The 16335-nt window shown below is 45.8% G+C and overlaps 1 protein-coding gene and 1 non-coding gene across 2 annotated transcripts in view; both read left to right on the top strand.

Moving 5' to 3' along the window:
* The window catches only part of Slc28a3 (solute carrier family 28 member 3), a 46752-nt gene extending 30630 nt beyond the window's left edge, over positions 1-16122 (top strand). The window contains exons 9-18 of the mRNA XM_038334330.1: positions 227-307; positions 1934-2014; positions 4048-4173; positions 6087-6217; positions 8175-8343; positions 9193-9390; positions 12673-12754; positions 13300-13398; positions 13627-13738; positions 15993-16122. Of these exons, the coding sequence (XP_038190258.1) occupies positions 227-307; positions 1934-2014; positions 4048-4173; positions 6087-6217; positions 8175-8343; positions 9193-9390; positions 12673-12754; positions 13300-13398; positions 13627-13738; positions 15993-16122 (1209 nt within the window). The remainder of the gene's footprint in view (positions 1-226; positions 308-1933; positions 2015-4047; positions 4174-6086; positions 6218-8174; positions 8344-9192; positions 9391-12672; positions 12755-13299; positions 13399-13626; positions 13739-15992) is intronic.
* Positions 522-629, top strand: LOC119818082. The gene has a single exon (XR_005286001.1). It is a non-coding gene; the product is annotated as a U6 spliceosomal RNA (small nuclear RNA).
* Positions 16123-16335: the final 213 nt, after the last annotated feature.

Below are 16335 nucleotides of genomic sequence, written 5' to 3'. Positions count from 1 at the left end.
ACCATGTGAACTTTAGGAGACACATTCAAACCAGCCCCATAAAGACCTTAAAGAGCTGGCTGCTGTCCAGAGGACAGCTGCTGGATGGAGACAGTCCTTGGCTCAGAGGGACTTTGCTTCTGTTATGCCACGTCTAGGGTCAAAAGGGAGGCAGAGGGGAAGCTTAGTAGGAAACGCATGGTACTTTTTGCATCCACCAGTGACCACGTTTTCACCCCACCCACAGATCCTGCCCATCGTGGTCTTCTTCAGCACTGTGATGTCCGTGCTCTACTACGTGGGATTGATGCAGTGGATCGTCAGAAAGGTACTGGGATGAGAGGCGCTTTAGAACGGCCTCTCTCCTCTCTCTCTTGAAATCAGACTTCTCTTCTCTGGGATGCACTGACGGCGAGTTAGTTCAGATGCAAAGTCCGTTACTCCAGCACTGACAATACATCAGATCTTTCTACAAAGACTCTCCTCTGCCACCGTCTGAGTTCTTAGAACCCAACCCATAATCCTTCATGCATCCGTATCAAGAATGTTACCGTGCTCGCTCATATACTAAAACTGGAACGATACCAAGAGTATTAGCATGGCCTCTGTGCAAGGATGACACGCAAATTCCTGAAGCGTTCCATTAAAAAAAAGAGAGAGAGAGAATTTTGCCTCAGTGCCCTTCAAAGGGACTGTGCTTGCAACCCCCTGGACATCTCCATGAAACCACAGACGTTACTTCTGCAGTGCGGGAACAGAGGCCAGATGCCTGCCCGGGGAAGCAGCATCACTATTTCCTTGTGGTTTCTATATATAGGCCCATTGTCACGGCTTCTCACTGGGGTACCAAAGGTCCTCCAGGCCTTGCAGGTAGTGCAGAAACAGAAACAAGAAGAAGTTGCCTTTGCTCTGGAGAGAGTTTTATAAGCATAGAATTTTTTAAGCAAGTAAGTCATACTCTTACTGCCCCAACAATTGACTTCTCATCTTTGCCAGAACACAGGGAGAGCTAGAGAGATGGCTCAGTTGTTAAGAACATGTTCTGCTCGACCTGAGTTCAGTTCCCATCACTCAAAACCAGGGGCTCACGGTCAGCTCCACGGACATCTTCTGGCCTCTGTCAGCACTTGGACATGCGTGGCCTACAGCCACACGTACAAATATACACATGCATAAAAAATAAAGTAAAAAATGAGTGGCAGGCCAAAATACAGACTGCACGCCTAGAAAACAAAATACAGACTGCATGCCTAGAAAACAAAACAGAGAGACCAGTTGAGTCCCAGGATCTCCAAGGATGCCTTCCAACAACTTCAGGCCTCCCCTTAGGCTCCACCCCTTAAATGCCACCTCTTCTAATAACACTGTGGCTGAGGACCAGACCTTTACTATGTAGATATTTGGGGGCCTCTCTATATCTAACTATGCCACAAAGCCATACAAAAGTGAACCCCCAAAAACATGCTCATTTGAATTAAATAGGAAAAACACTTTCAGTCACGTCTGTCTTAGTACTTCCTGTGGGCTGGCCTTGAATAACCGCTCTGTGCCTTAGTCTCCTCTTTTGCAATACGGAGAACAATAGCATCTGCTCCAAAGAGTCAAGAATTGATGGATTACTCAGGTCTGTTGCTTACAGTCCTTCTCAGACCACAGAAAAGCTTTCAGTGGTAGCAATGATTTATCCACTACTTTCATTTAATCTGCAGAAACCCATTTCTATAGTGCTCAGAATGATACAATGATGCAGACTTAGACTCCAGTAGGAAGACTTGGGTTGATTGACTCTGTAGCTGGAGGAATCTCACGCCTGTTCAGCCCATCGCCAATCGCCAGTCCTGCCATCAACCATTAAAGACCTCAGTGTCTTAACACAGATGAGATGTTCACTCGACTGTTAAGTCTTTGCTATATAAACAGTTATTTGCTGACTTGGTCCTTTTCTTCCTTTTAGGTTGGATGGCTAATGCTTGTCACTATGGGGTCATCCCCCATTGAGTCTGTCGTTGCTGCCGGCAACATATTTGTTGGGCAAGTAAGTCGTGATCACAGAAATCAAGCAAAGCAAAGCAGTTGCTGATGGGGGTGTTCTCTTTCCAAAACAGATGAAGACGAGTTCATGGATGCATCGTCTCTTCAGGGTGGAGCGAAGAGCATGAAATAAGAAATCCCTAGCACCATGTACACGTGTGTGTACACATGTATATGTGTGTGTGTGTGTGTGTGCATGAGTGTATGTATAGAAAGGGGAAGGAGGGAGATTATGTTAGTATGGAATTGAGCTACTGAAAGCTCAGAGAGAGAACACCATTATTTTTATCAAATCATAGGGCTTCTTGTATACACATTCTCCACAAACCTTTATCCATTCCTGGTGCCTTTGGCCAGCTCTGCAGAGGCTCGTGACTGTTCACCTCAGATGTCTCTGAGCTGCAGATAGTGAGTAGGGAACCTCCCGCTCTCCACTGCATGCCTGTGACGATGAAGAAGACAAAGCTACCCACCAACAGTCGTACAGGCACACACTCAAACCTCATCCCTCACGTTTTTAGCCGTCCACCTTCACTGAGCTTGCAGAAAATGCCTTCAGATTTGTTTCTTCTCCTCAAAGATAAGCTTTTAGTCTACCGTTCTCACTTCTCTAACCCATCAGATGAATAAACACCCCTTGGCCTGAGGGCCGTTTAAACAAAGAACTGAATCCCTCAACATTGAAGCAAATGGACAGGTTAGGAATGGCACTGAGCCTCATCACTCAGGATACATAGCTTCGGGGGAAAATGGAATCATGGAATCGTCCAATGAGGACGTGGGGATGCTGCCAGCAACACTGCCCAAAGAAAGTGGACTTGAGGCAAAAATCATACCACAGAAAGATGCATGGCCCCAAATCCCAGGTTTACTGTGCTCAAGGCAGGCTGAGCCTTCTTGGTAAGGCCGGCTCACTAGCCTGAAGTGGTCTTTAGTGTGTGTGGTAGTAAGACTTCCTTCCCTAGGAGCTGAAATTATAATAATTACAGTCATAAACTCTCTCAGGACTAATTAAGGTACCATCTTGAGATGATTGCTGGTACCTGTGGGGTAAAAGGTCTTGCATACTGGGCTCCTATTTAGTCTATAAATTGAAACTCAACACATTCAATCTCACAGAACAATTAGACATAATGAGCAGAAAATTGTAAAATTGCACGCATGCGTCTGTGGCATTCAATTTGACAGTTAATATGCCCAAACTGCTGTGTTATTGATGGAGATCCCCACAATGCGGACTGCCTGCCCTCTGTAATGAGATTCAAGCCTATTCCACTATACCCTGGCCTGTCAGAGTCTCAATCATGAAAGGGCCCATAGATACCTGCTCCTATTCTTTTATCTATAATGGTCTCTATTTCCACAAAACATGCATGAGTCTGTCAAGATCAACCTGAAGACAGAAAGTTATAGTGGTTTGGAAATCTCCAGTCTATAAGGCCGGAATACTAGGTGGAGATACTTGGCCAATCCTCAGGAAAATATCCCAAGTCCTCATAGCATCCAGCCCAAAGTAGGGTGGAGGACTCTGTTTAAATAGCCCCACATATTACAAGACTTACCCAGGACTACACATGTACACTGGTCTAGTTCAAATGACCAGGACAGCAATGGTCCGGGACATGCAGCAAAAGCTGAAGCATCTTAGGCACATGTATTCTCTGCGGTGAGAATCTTTGGAGTCTAATTAACTTACACAACGTTCAGTCTCTTCTGTTGTTACCGTTCTTCTTAATTCTCATCACCATTGAAGAGACCAGGAAACTGCTCCTTGTGAAAATATGAACAAAATTGCCCCCGGTTACTTTGATATTTGAAGGCAGGAACCCCAAGGAGTTGGGTACCAGAATCACCTGGAAAGCTGTCAAAGCACAGACTGGGGGCAGAGACACCCTTAGAGTTTCTGGTTCCAGGTGGAGGATTTGCATTTCCAGAGTTCCTGGTGACTGCTAGAGAAGGTCTCAGAGTCTCTCTAAGACCGCAATAGGAAATACAGTGTCAAGTATCTGAAAGGTAACACTTAGCTTTTGTTTCCAGACGGAGTCTCCACTGCTGGTCCAACCATATTTACCACACGTCACCAGGTCAGAACTCCACGCCATTATGACAGCTGGCTTCGCTACAATCGCTGGAAGCGTATTGGGTGCCTACATCTCTTTCGGGGTAAGAATGTTTGGGATATAATTAAGTAAATCCAATCTCCTACTTCTTTATTGTTTCTTTTCCTTTCCTGTTGCTGATGGAAAATGACACCAAGAAAGTATCCCCCTTGTTAGTGTGACAAAAATAGCCACTGTTGCTTTGGTATTTGAACATTGCAACCCCAAGGAGACCGATGACTTCACTTCCATATTCCTGCCACCTTCCTGTAACTATATCAACCACTACAAAGTGAAATTACATGACAAGGTTATTTTGCCTAAAAATTTCAATTTGGGGGAAACACAAAACCCATTATTGACATCAGCCAAGACAGTCTAAACCAGTGGTTCTCAACCTGCGGGTCATGACCCCTTGGGGTTGGATGATCTTTTCATAGGGATCACCTAAGACCATTCGAAAACACAGATATTTACATTACAATTCATAACATGAAGTAGGTTGTAATACCAGTGGAGGAGTGCCACAGCCGATGGATGGATGGACTTGTCTTAGAGAGAGAGCAAACAGGCAAAAAGCCAAGTCTGCTTCCATGTCCTTTTATCTGGGCTGCCATCATAAAGTGAAGTCCACGGTTAGTATGAATCATTTCTCTTCAAATAACCTGATCAGGAAAATCGCCCACAGGAGTGCCTGAGGCTAGATGCAGTGTCTTAGTCAGGGTCTCCATTGCTGTGAAGAGACACCATGACCATGACAACTCTTATAAAGGAACAACGTTTAATTGGGATGGCCCACATTTTCAGAGGTTTGGTCCACTATCATCATGGAGGGATACAGGCAGACAGGATGCTAGAGAAGTAACTGAGAGTCCTGCATCTTGTAGGCAACAGGAAGTGGTCTGAGACACTGGGCAGTATCCTGAGTATATATGAGACCTCAAACCTACCTCCACAGTGACACACTTCCTCCAACAAGGCCGCACCTCCTAATAGTGCTGCTCCCTTTGGGGGCCGTTTACTTTAAACCATCATATGCAGTCAAGTTGACAACCAAGATTAGACCTCATAGCAGGAAAGAAAAATCCAGAACAGTTCCAGCGTTGGGCAGGCTAGAAGGGAGCAGATGAGCAATGAGGGAAGAAGAAATAGTTTACACAACAAAGGGAGAGGATGAGCTAATGATGTGTAGACAAAGGGTTTAGAGAGGAGAGGCAGGGGGAGGAGGGACTGTACATCTCTGCACATGGCCGGAGGTTCTTTCTCCATCTTCCTTCCACCTCAGACTCCAGCATCTGAACTGAGGATGTGACAAGATACAGGCTACAGGGGACAGTGGTGAAGCTCGATTAATAAAAACTCAGAGATGGAAACTGGGGTTTAACCTGAAGATCAAAAAAGCAAAGCAGTCAGCCACTGGCTCTTACTTCAACCTCAGTCTGAAAATGGCGATCCCGCCTCCAGGAATCTCAGAATGAGACTGAGACTGAGAGCTGTCTCCTCCCGTTTTATATTCCTCTCTAGTGCTGGGATTAAATGTGTGCACCACTGGGATTAAAGGCACGAACTGCCCAGTTTCTATGGTAACTAGTGTGGCTACTGGGATTAAAGGTTGTGTCATTGCGGCCTGGTCTGTAAGGCTGGCCAGGTTGGCTGTTTTACTCTCTGATCTTCAAGCAAGCTATCTTTATTAAAATACAAATAAAATGTCACTACATAACAGAATGTTCAGAGAGACAACAGAGGGGCTGAGAAATCTTTGAAAATTCTTAGAATGCAGGATTAATTCTCAACCCAAATAATCAGATTTGGGTGTTGGGTTTTTTTCCAAGGAGGTGTCAATTGATATGAATTCCTGTCTTGTCCTCTGACTCCCAAGGCGGTAGGACTGGGCACCCTGGGAGTGGCTATTCTACCAGACCTCCAGGAGACCCTGTTATCTGGCATGGGATGGAATGGGCCTCTTCTTCTCCACAGGTGTCCTCCACACACTTGCTAACCGCCTCAGTCATGTCGGCACCTGCGTCCCTGGCCGTAGCCAAGCTCTTCTGGCCAGAAACAGAGAAACCCAAAGTGACCCTCAAGAACGCCATGAAAATTGAAAACAGGTAAGTCAACAAGTTACTGAATTTATAATCGTACAGGCTAAAGATGCCCAAGTCAATTTTGATAATAGAAAGGAAGCACAGCCAATCTTGGCTTTGGAATGATATGACATTTAATTTCCCAGTGACTCCTTAGAGTTTAAGAAACAAAACAAGCTTCTATTTCAATACTCAGGAAAGTCTTTCTACACACCTGCTTCTGAAATGTCTGCTACGAAGGTGCTTCTGTGTAAATACACCAGTGTTCACTGAGCCCTGCTTTAACACTATTGGGAAGTCACAAAACGGCTGCTTCCCAGGTCACTTGTGGGGGGAAAAAAAACTGCTTCATTCTCCTTTGTTCTACAAAAAAGAAATAAAAACTGGCAGAGGGACTCCAGGAGCTAAGACATTTATAAGTATCCCATTACATCACACATGTGTCTGAGCCTCGTCCCTTATTCACGTGGAAATAGTCATAACTGGGGGTATGAAAGCAACTTGTCAAAATAATTAATAAAGAGTGGACATCCCTAACCCAGAAATCTATAGTCAAAGCTGCTCTGAAATCTGAAGTTTTGACTTCTGTCACAATGCCACAAGTGGAAAATTCATGCCACTCAGCTTTGTTTTATGCATGGATTATTATAATATTGTATAGGGCTTGCGGGAGGGCTCAGCAGGTGAAGCCACCCACCATCCAGGCTTGGAGACCTGTGATCCCCGGAGGGCACGGAAAGGCAGAAGGACAAAAGGAACTCCATGAAGTTGTCCTATGACCTTGGCACATACACATCATGCTTATATGAAAAGTAATAGCAAATAAATAAATATCTAATTACTCTCAAGTCATGTGTATTAGGTAAATATGAAATATCAGTTAATAAAGTTATGTTTTAAGCCTTGCCCTCGTCCCGCAGGACTCTTTGTTGTGGATAATGCCACTATCCCAAACACCAAAATAGGAGACACTTTTGGTCTAAATAATGGGATAAGGGATAGCACTCTGAAGGCTCCATTTAGAGTCAGAACCATGAAGATTTGCATGGTATGTTACATAAGGCATGCTGTGTAAGGAGACAGCCATGTAGGTGAACAGTATAGTGGGGGAGGTGGATAGATTTAAGGGTAGACTTCTGAAATTACAAGGGTTAATGGGAGATCAGAGAAGAGCCCACAGTGGGATTCAATCTGTTGAGGGGATTCAAGACAGGGTTTCTTTGTGTAACCTTGTCTGTCCTAGAACTCGCTCTGTAGACCATGCTGGCCTCAAACCCACAGAGATCCACCTGCCTCTGCCTCCCAAGGGTGGGATGAAAGTGACTCAGTCTTAAGGAAGTGTCAGTGATTCGGGCTTTCTTTCAACTGCTAGCTTTTAGAGCCAGATTCTATAGATACTCCCTGGTAACTACTTTTGATAAATAGTTTTTAAACTTATACAATTTTGTCACCTCTAGGTTTTTTATTATAAATGTCCCCAAGTTAAAAAGCACTATTAGGGGATGTGAAGATGGCTCAGAGGTTAAAGAGCACTGGCTGCTCTTCCAAAGGTCCTGAGTTCAATTCCCAGCAACCACTTGGTGGTTCACAACCATCTATAATGAGATATGGTGCCCTCTTCTGGCCTGTAAGGATATATGCAGGCAGAATACTGTATACATAATAAACCTTTAAAAATAAAATAAAAGCACTATTGGATTAGAGGTGGTAATGGGTATGATACTTAGCATGCACAGAGCCCAGGATTCAATCTCCACCACCAAGAAAGGGTGATGCAGCAGTGGCATCCACATCCCCACTGGGGGTAACAATCCTGAGCCCCATGATGATTTTGAGGCTGTAAGAGCCTGAGGACTTTGACCAAGGCCTGCATCTAAGGGTTCACCTCATGCCTGGCAACTGTGATTGGGCCATGGCTGTGCTGGAGCATCCATTCCGAGATACTCCATGGTAATTCTGGAATTCCCCTTTTTCTACGAAGCGATTCAAGAAATTTCCTGGAGGCGGCAACACAGGGCGCATCCTCGTCCATCCCCCTGGTAGCAAACATCGCCGTGAATCTGATCGCCTTCCTGGCCTTGCTGTCTTTTGTGAACTCAGCCCTGTCCTGGTTTGGAAACATGTTTGACTACCCGCAGTTGAGTTTTGAGGTATGACTCTGTCATGTTTTGTTTCTGAATATCTTTGAGTTTTGAAGCCAGGTATGGTGGCTTGTCTTTCATTCCATCACTCAGGAGGCCATGAGTTCAAAGCCAGTGTGGGCTACAAAATGAGCCCTAGTCCCAGAAAACAAGTCATGAAAGTGCAGCTGCCTTTCCTAACCAACTACGTCGTGCTCGCTCATACACTCTGGACACACCCCATCACACACACACACACACACACACACACACACACACACATCTTCTTACCCTGTGCTGTCTTCTATCACCCTCTTTCCCCAGAACAGTCACTCTCTGCTGACCTCCCCAGGATACATGCTGTTTCCAATGACCCAGTTCTAACCCAGTTCTTGCTTCAGTCTGCGTTCTATGCTGTTACAGAACACTTGAGAAGCTTATCAGGGAAAAGGATTGTTTATCTTGCCATTCTGAAGGCTGAAAATCCACCACCGGGGGGGGGGGGGGGGTCATATCTGGTAAGGGTCACATGCAGACCCACACATGACAGAGAAAATGAAAAGGGGGGACCAAGAAGCTGACCCTCTTCAAACAAATGTTCTCTCAAATTAATGCATTCCACAGAGAACTGATGTAATATCTAAGAAGGATACTCATTGATTTTAAGGGCTGTGCATCCATTAACACCACTACATGAGAATCAAGCCTTGACACAGGTTTTTTTGAGGATCAAGCATATGCTCCTGATACATAAAGAAGGGCAGCTCAATTTAAGGGGTTCCTTGTGCCCAGAAGAGACAGGAACAGTCCAGTCATGGCAGGGGACAAGGTGGCAGAGTTAGAGGCAAACCACTTAGTGCCAACACCTGTCTCTTGCAGCTCCTCTGTTCCTACATCTTCATGCCCTTTTCCTTCATGATGGGAGTCGACTGGCAAGACAGCTTTATGGTTGCCAAACTCATAGGTTACAAGACGTTCTTCAATGAGTTTGTGGCTTATGACCACCTCTCAAAATTGATCAATTTGAGAAAAGCAGCCGGACCCAAATTTGTGAATGGCGTACAGCAATATATGTCGGTATGTATGATTCTTTATCACATAAATACATGGCGACTGTTGCTCTGTCTCTCGGGAACATGAGTGACAGCAGAACGGAATAATCCAAGAACTTGGTCTCATAGCACTCATAATGAGAACAGCATAATTTTCAGTCAGGTTATCTTGACCATGTGATATGTGTGTGGGAAGGAGGGAGGGAATTTAAAGATTATAAACACATCTGTAATGAGATTTGGTGCCCTCTTGAGGAAGTGTCCTGGTCAGTCATCCTCACCAACTTAGACCATGAAACCCAACATGAACATGGACAAGTTCAACAGAACCGCCATATAAGGGCTGCCCATGCATGCTACAGCATATGCCAGGGCATAAATTGTATTTTTTTCAAGAACAGTCCTAGGGTCATATGAACTGGCACAGGTATTAGTGCACAGATTGGTCTGGTGCCCTCTGTGCCCAGAGTGGGAGGTACTAAGGCAACAGTACTGAAGATGCCACAGGCCTCTGCTAGTCACCCTTGTATATTCCGGTAACTTAACACCCAAGGCCGGCTCCTCTAGGCTCACAGTTTCCGAGGTTTCAACTCATAATCCACTGACCTTGTTGCTCTTCTGTACAAAGTAGCTCATCAGCGTGGGAGCATATAGCAGGGGGACTGTTCACCACAAAGCAACTGGGAGGTAAACAGAGAGGAAGGGACAGAGTCCCAATATCCCCGTCAAGAGTGTGGTCCGGCGACCTAACTCCTTTTACTGGGCCTGATTTCCTGTCCTCATCTGCTCTTCTCTTGCTGTGATAAATGCTATGACCCAAAGCAACTTGGGAAAGGAGAGGGTTGCACTTCCAGAAAGTTCATCACTGAGATTGGGAAAGAAGGTTGCACTTCCGGAAAGTTCATCACTGAGAGAAGCTAAGGACAGGAACCTGGAGGCAGAGCCCACAGAGGGGCACTGATTCCTGGCTGCCCCCAGGCTCGCATTCAGCACCTTCTTACATAGCCCAGACCCACTTGCCTAGGGATGATACTGCCCACAGGGGCTAAGCCTTTCTACCTCAATCAACAATGAAGAAAACACCCCACAAGCATGCTGAAGGTCAGCCAATAGAGGCAGTTCTTCAGTTGAGGGTCCCTCTTCCCACGTAAGTGTCAAGCACATTAGCTGTCACACCTTCTGAAGAGTCTAACCTCCAGCCTTCAGCACCAAGGTCTTTGGGAGCAGGACTGACCTTCTTGAAGCTGATGGATGATTGTGAAGGCCTCTTCAACACCATGGCTTTGGAGAAACTGACTATATGCCCTGTAGTCAGTTCAGGGCATCAACCTCAAAAGATAATGAGGTGCAATTGCTGCTACAAAAGGGAGGAGGGAAGATAAAATACTTCCATCTGCGAGTGGAAACCATGGGTCAGTCACCCCGTAATCATGCAAACAGGCTCTCATCTTCTTGGGCTTTGATGGAGTGTGGAATTTAACTTGAATGAAGATGTCTTTGCAACTGAATGTCCAATTTATTTCCTTCTAAAGATCAGAATCACCACCTCAAAAAAAACCCAGAGAAATGAACATTTCTAACTACACAGTCTGTCTCTGAAACAAAACACGTGGAGTGAATGTCCCCAGCATTAAAGCCTATTGCCCAGTATTGAGATGCTCACTCAGAGACCTCCACTTCCTCCCTGGACTCCCAGAAACCAAACATAAGGATTATATAAGTGTAGTCACCTCCCCAGGGCATCCTCATGAAAATGACTTTGTGGTCAGGGGCACTGTGCCCCCAAATGTGATAGGAGTGGGGTTTGTGGGTCTTCTGTCCTCACTGTTCATTTTTCTGGTAAGCCAACAGCAGGATGCGGATAGCCATCTTCATTGTTTGGCTGCTGTCTGAAGCACTTTGTTTCCTTGCCCAGAGTAAACAATAGGCTAAATTAACCGACATGTTTGCTACTTCCCTGTTGTCAGGAGAAAGCGCTTTTGTTAATGAGCAAAGCAAGCTGCCAGTTCTGGCAATACTAATGGGTTCTCTGAAAAGCTTGTTGGAAAGGCAGAGCCCCAACTGTAGAAATGATTCCATCTGGGAGTGAGCCCAGCCAAAGGCAGGCACACGGGGTACATGTGAGAACAGCTCAGCGGCCTCTGCTATTGTTGGGTCGCAGTGGGAAAAGCAGTTACCCCAAATTTCTGAGCATCTTGGCTCACACACAGCAGACCATTATCTTCTTAGTATGGCCCATCTCGTTCCATTGTATAATCATTTACGTTTGGGGGCAAAAGAAAGTGGCATCGGCCCAGCCTCCATTTCTACTGGTAAAACCCTACACAGCCTCATCTGAACTCACCTCTGCCAGGTTCCTGCCAGAAACAGGCTAGTGGGCTATTCAGGCAGCATGTGTCACCTCAGTGAGATGCCACTGGTTCACCAGGAGAGCAAACACATTGTGTGACTCTCCTAATGCAATGCATAAGCAGCCCAGACGCTTTACATCCTGACAAACTTAGTATAGGCAATCTCTGCTTTTTAAATTTAGATCTTTCAGTAACTGACAAAATAACTAAAATAAATCCACTTAAAGAGGATTTATTTTGGCTCTCCGTGCAGTGGTTGGCACCTCCCCATTGCTCCATATGCTTATTGCCCATTTGCATATCTTTTGTAGCAACGCTTCCAAAACTTGGACAGTAGTCTTCTTGTTGAACTATAGCAGCTCTTTATATATTCCAAGTAGGTCCTTTGTCAGCACATATATAGTGTAAATATTTTCTGAGACCAGCTTCTTATCTCTAGCAGCTAGTCCTGTGCCTTCTATAACATGGCAGGTAGGCCGGGCGGTGGTGGTGCACGCCTTTAATCCCAGCACTCGGGAGGCAGAGGCAGGCGGATCTCTGAGTTCGAGGCCAGCCTGGTCTACAAGAGCTAGTTCCAGGACAGGCTCTAGAAACCACAGGGAAACCCTGTCTCGAAAAAACAAAAAAACAAAAACAAACAAACAAAAAAAAAAAAAAACAGGGCAGGTAGCCAAGTCATATGGAACATCAGAAGTTATTAATGAGCAGGAAGTAGCTTTTCTAGATGTCAAGGTCACTAATTCCCAGCCTGTTGTCAGTGTTCCTTGAGCCTACACCCTTCTTTCCGCTCTCCTCAAAGGTGAGAAGCACAAGGAAACCATCAATGGTTATCTGACAGTCTGCAGTGTGTGTAGTTATCGGCATTAATCCTGTAGCCAATGAGGCCCAGCTGGGGTGTCAGATTTCTGAAGGGGTGGTCAGATCATGTACACATCAGTGTTTATGCTTGCTTACAGATTCGTTCTGAGACCATTGCGACTTACGCCCTCTGTGGTTTTGCCAATTTTGGTTCCCTGGGAATAGTGATCGGCGGACTTAGTAAGTGAAAAGAATATTCTTCCACCACAGCTGTGGCCTTCACAAGTCTGTCCTGCTCCCTAGTGTTCTGTCAGAAAAATGGCTCTTCAGCTGTGAAGCCCCCTGGGGCCTGTGTTTATCTCTGCTCTGGACTAGTTTTCCTATGCACGCTCTAGTATTCAAGATAAATATGTTCAGGCCTACAGATCTTCTCCCAAGCCAATACCATCAGTCACGTGTTTACCAAGGCTCGTAGAGTATAACAGCCATCTGAAGGGTTCTTGGGGACCATGGAAGCTCACGATAGAAGATGGTGCCATTTGTTACTGATGTCTGTCATTGGCATTGGCATAGATGGTGGCAGCAACTAGACATCATCTTGTTGACTGTTTCTTCCTGGTAACATTGACATTGCCTTGTTCTCGGTGTTCTGTGAGCCCTTTGGATAATTTCATGACTTGTTTCTTTTTAGTTGACCTGAGTCCAGTCACTAAAGAATGATCAGAAGCTAAAAATCTGGGTTTCTAAATAGACCTAATCTCCAATTAAGTCTCTTTCTCTTCCAGCATCCATAGCTCCGAGCAGAAAGCGCGACATTGCCTCTGGAGCAGTGAGAGCCCTGATCGCAGGGACCGCTGCCTGCTTTATGACAGCCTGCATCGCAGGTAGGGCACCCATCCTTCGTGTCCTGGGCATCCATAGGATGGAAGGTTCTGGGAGGCAGGCTTCCAGGCTGCACACACAGCATATGCTGCCCCAAGAAGCTGAGAATCGGAGCTGGGCTACGCACACTGTAAAGTGAAATGCGTGGGATGGAGTGGAGAAGCCGAGAACAGGAGGGTTCTGGGATTTTGCTAAATTGCGACAATAAATGGCACTCTGTTCCTTTCCAGGCATACTCTCTAGTACCCCCACAGATATCAACTGCCATCACATTCTGGAGAACACCAACTTACTCAGCAACACAACTGAAGTGGTGTCTTGTTGCCAAAGTCTGTTGAGCAGGTACTTTTTATTATTCCTACAATCTCTAAGTAATAATCAAATCCATCTATTGTGTGCCCTTTCCTGAGGGAGATGTGAACAAATATCTGTTCACCCCAGATAGGGCTCGACAACAGACAAAAGTGGACAGTTCCTCGAGGCCATGCTTGGCGATCCAGTGAGTCTATTCGGTTTCCTTATAGAAGTGTGGGCAGCCCCAAAATGGTAGTATCATGCGAACTCTCACGCCAGTATGGGTGATGACTTACTGAAGCCATCGTGGAGTTCCCAGCACCCCCAGGGTCGCATGCCATGCAGTTGAGAGGTGGGAAGTCGTGGATGAATTCCAGATGACCTCTTGGCCTTCCTCACCCATCTTCTTAGAGGGAAGATGCTAACCGCTCTCTTACTAATACCATAGACCTAGCTATCATGGTATTACTGTATTTATTTGGTTGCCATGACTACTGGACCAAGCTCCTTGACAATGGGCAGAGAGGCAGACAGTGTGACAATGTTGTTTTTGGAGCAAACAACCATACTGTAGTCCCAGCATGAAGACCACATCCATGTGTTTTCCTAGCTGCCTTTCATTTCCATTGTCGCGTGAGAAAACTGACGGTATTTCTAACAACCTTGGATCTTGCTTTTTCAGAGAAGACTAGAAAACTAGAAAATAAAACACCTCTAGGCTGCTCACAAGTGTGTAGTGTGTGCCCCTGTGCATGGTTCTCTTTGTGTGAACAAACTCACTTGAACCTTGCAATCACCATGTAAGTTCGGCACAATCACACTTTTCCTTTGCATTTGAAGCTTTAGGGAGGCTGTGTCTAGTCAAGCAATATTAGTCCCACCATTATCAAGACAGGAACTTCCAGCCTGTCCCCAAAGCCAATATCCTTGATTACTGCTGCTAGGATCTCACTCTGACCTCACCTCAGGTACCCAGTCCTAGTAATCTCAGTTGAATGAATTTGGATGAGATACCCAGAGTGTAATATTTATTCCAGAGTGACTTGGAGCAGCCTCAAAGGGTGAGAGTAGACAATGGCCAACTCACATTTTGGATAAGTTTTGTATTTATGTTATTGTTTAAAGTCCTTTCCTAAGGAGTGTTTTCTTGTCTGGGTGATTGGCAGCCCTGTCTAGGTTAGTTCTTAAAAGGCAGGGCCGTAATTTCTTCTCTACAGAAACCTCATAACTAGATAGAGATGTCAAGATCTTCTAGGCAGTTTAAAAATGACCTGTGTCCACCCGGGGGCAAAGATAGGACCAGACATCACTCTCGGGACCACAGAGCATGTGTGGCAGAGCAGATGAGAAGAACTGGAAAAAGAAATCTGTAAACTCAGACATGCTTCGCCAGGAATTGCCTTTCTTGGGCAGATAGCAACAGAGCCTGCTGCCTCAGCCTGTAGATCCTTCTATCCGTGGCTCTCCTCTCACACAGCATTTTAAAGTTCAAGGCGGTGCAGCTGTGATACATCACCATTCCTTTGCAAAATGAGCAGGGGCATGGGACTCAGGGCAGAGCCTGATTCTGTGGGATGGAATCAGGTCTAGGTGGCCTCAAGATTGCTATTTTCTAACTACCTACCTACCGGTTTGTTTGTTTTTTCCTTTTACTGCCTCATTTTCAAATGTGTCCAGGTGGTCCTGACAGCTTGCTAAAGCGCACTGGTGAATGAGAGGCTAGGCTCCCAGAGACCCATGCCATCCACCTCCACCCCATGCAGTTTTGATTTGGGAAACCAGTGTCTGCACATGTTCTTATTAATGTACAAGCAGTCTTAGATTTTTTTGAGGTTTTGGTTTGATGTGTATGAGCAGCTGCATGTGTCTTTTCACTGTGCGTATGCAGTGCCCATGGAGGACAGAAGAGGGCATCAGATTCCCCCAGGGCTGGAGTTACAGCTGTGAGCTGACACGTGGGAACTGAACCGGAGTCTTTCAGAGGAACAGCCAGTGCTCTTAACTTCTTACTCATCTCTCCAGGCCTCTGCAAGTGTTTGTTTGTTTGTTTGTTTGTTTGTTTTTTAGAAGAATTGATGCTATCCTGTCATTGTTATTCTGAGATAAATAGGGGGAGTCCTCAAGGCCAGCCAGAGTTTGAGAACCAAAAGTAACTAACCCTTGGGAATCTCTGCCTTAACCCATCCTATCCAGCCTGGAACGAGGAAACCAGCTTCCTGTCCTTACCATTTTCAATGCATCACTGTCTACTCCCCTCCTGTGTCCTGAGACCCAGCTAACAGTTTCATTCTGCTTCCCCCAGCACGGTCATCAAGGGACCAGATGAGGTCGTCCCAGGAGGAAACTTCAGCCTCTACTCTGTGAAGAGCTGTTGCAAGCTGCTGAAGCCATCGACTCTGAACTGTAGTTGGGTCTCTGCTGCTACACCATGAGCTCAGCCATGCATCCAGTAGGACTCTGAATGCAGGTGCTGGGTTTTCTGCTCTGGAAGGGATAGCAAGCATTGCTCCAGGTTGATGACTCCAGCATGGACTCAGCTTTAATGGCAAAGAAGGAAAGTCTGGAGTGCATCCTAGCGACTGTGTGTCCTGCTTCCTCCCTTCTCAGCCCACCCTCTTCCCATGGAGAGCTCCTATGATGACGTC

Source organism: Arvicola amphibius, chromosome 6 (assembly GCF_903992535.2).
Source record: "Arvicola amphibius chromosome 6, mArvAmp1.2, whole genome shotgun sequence".
Taxonomy (NCBI): domain Eukaryota; kingdom Metazoa; phylum Chordata; class Mammalia; order Rodentia; family Cricetidae; genus Arvicola; species Arvicola amphibius.
This window is presented reverse-complemented; position numbering and strand designations above follow the sequence as displayed.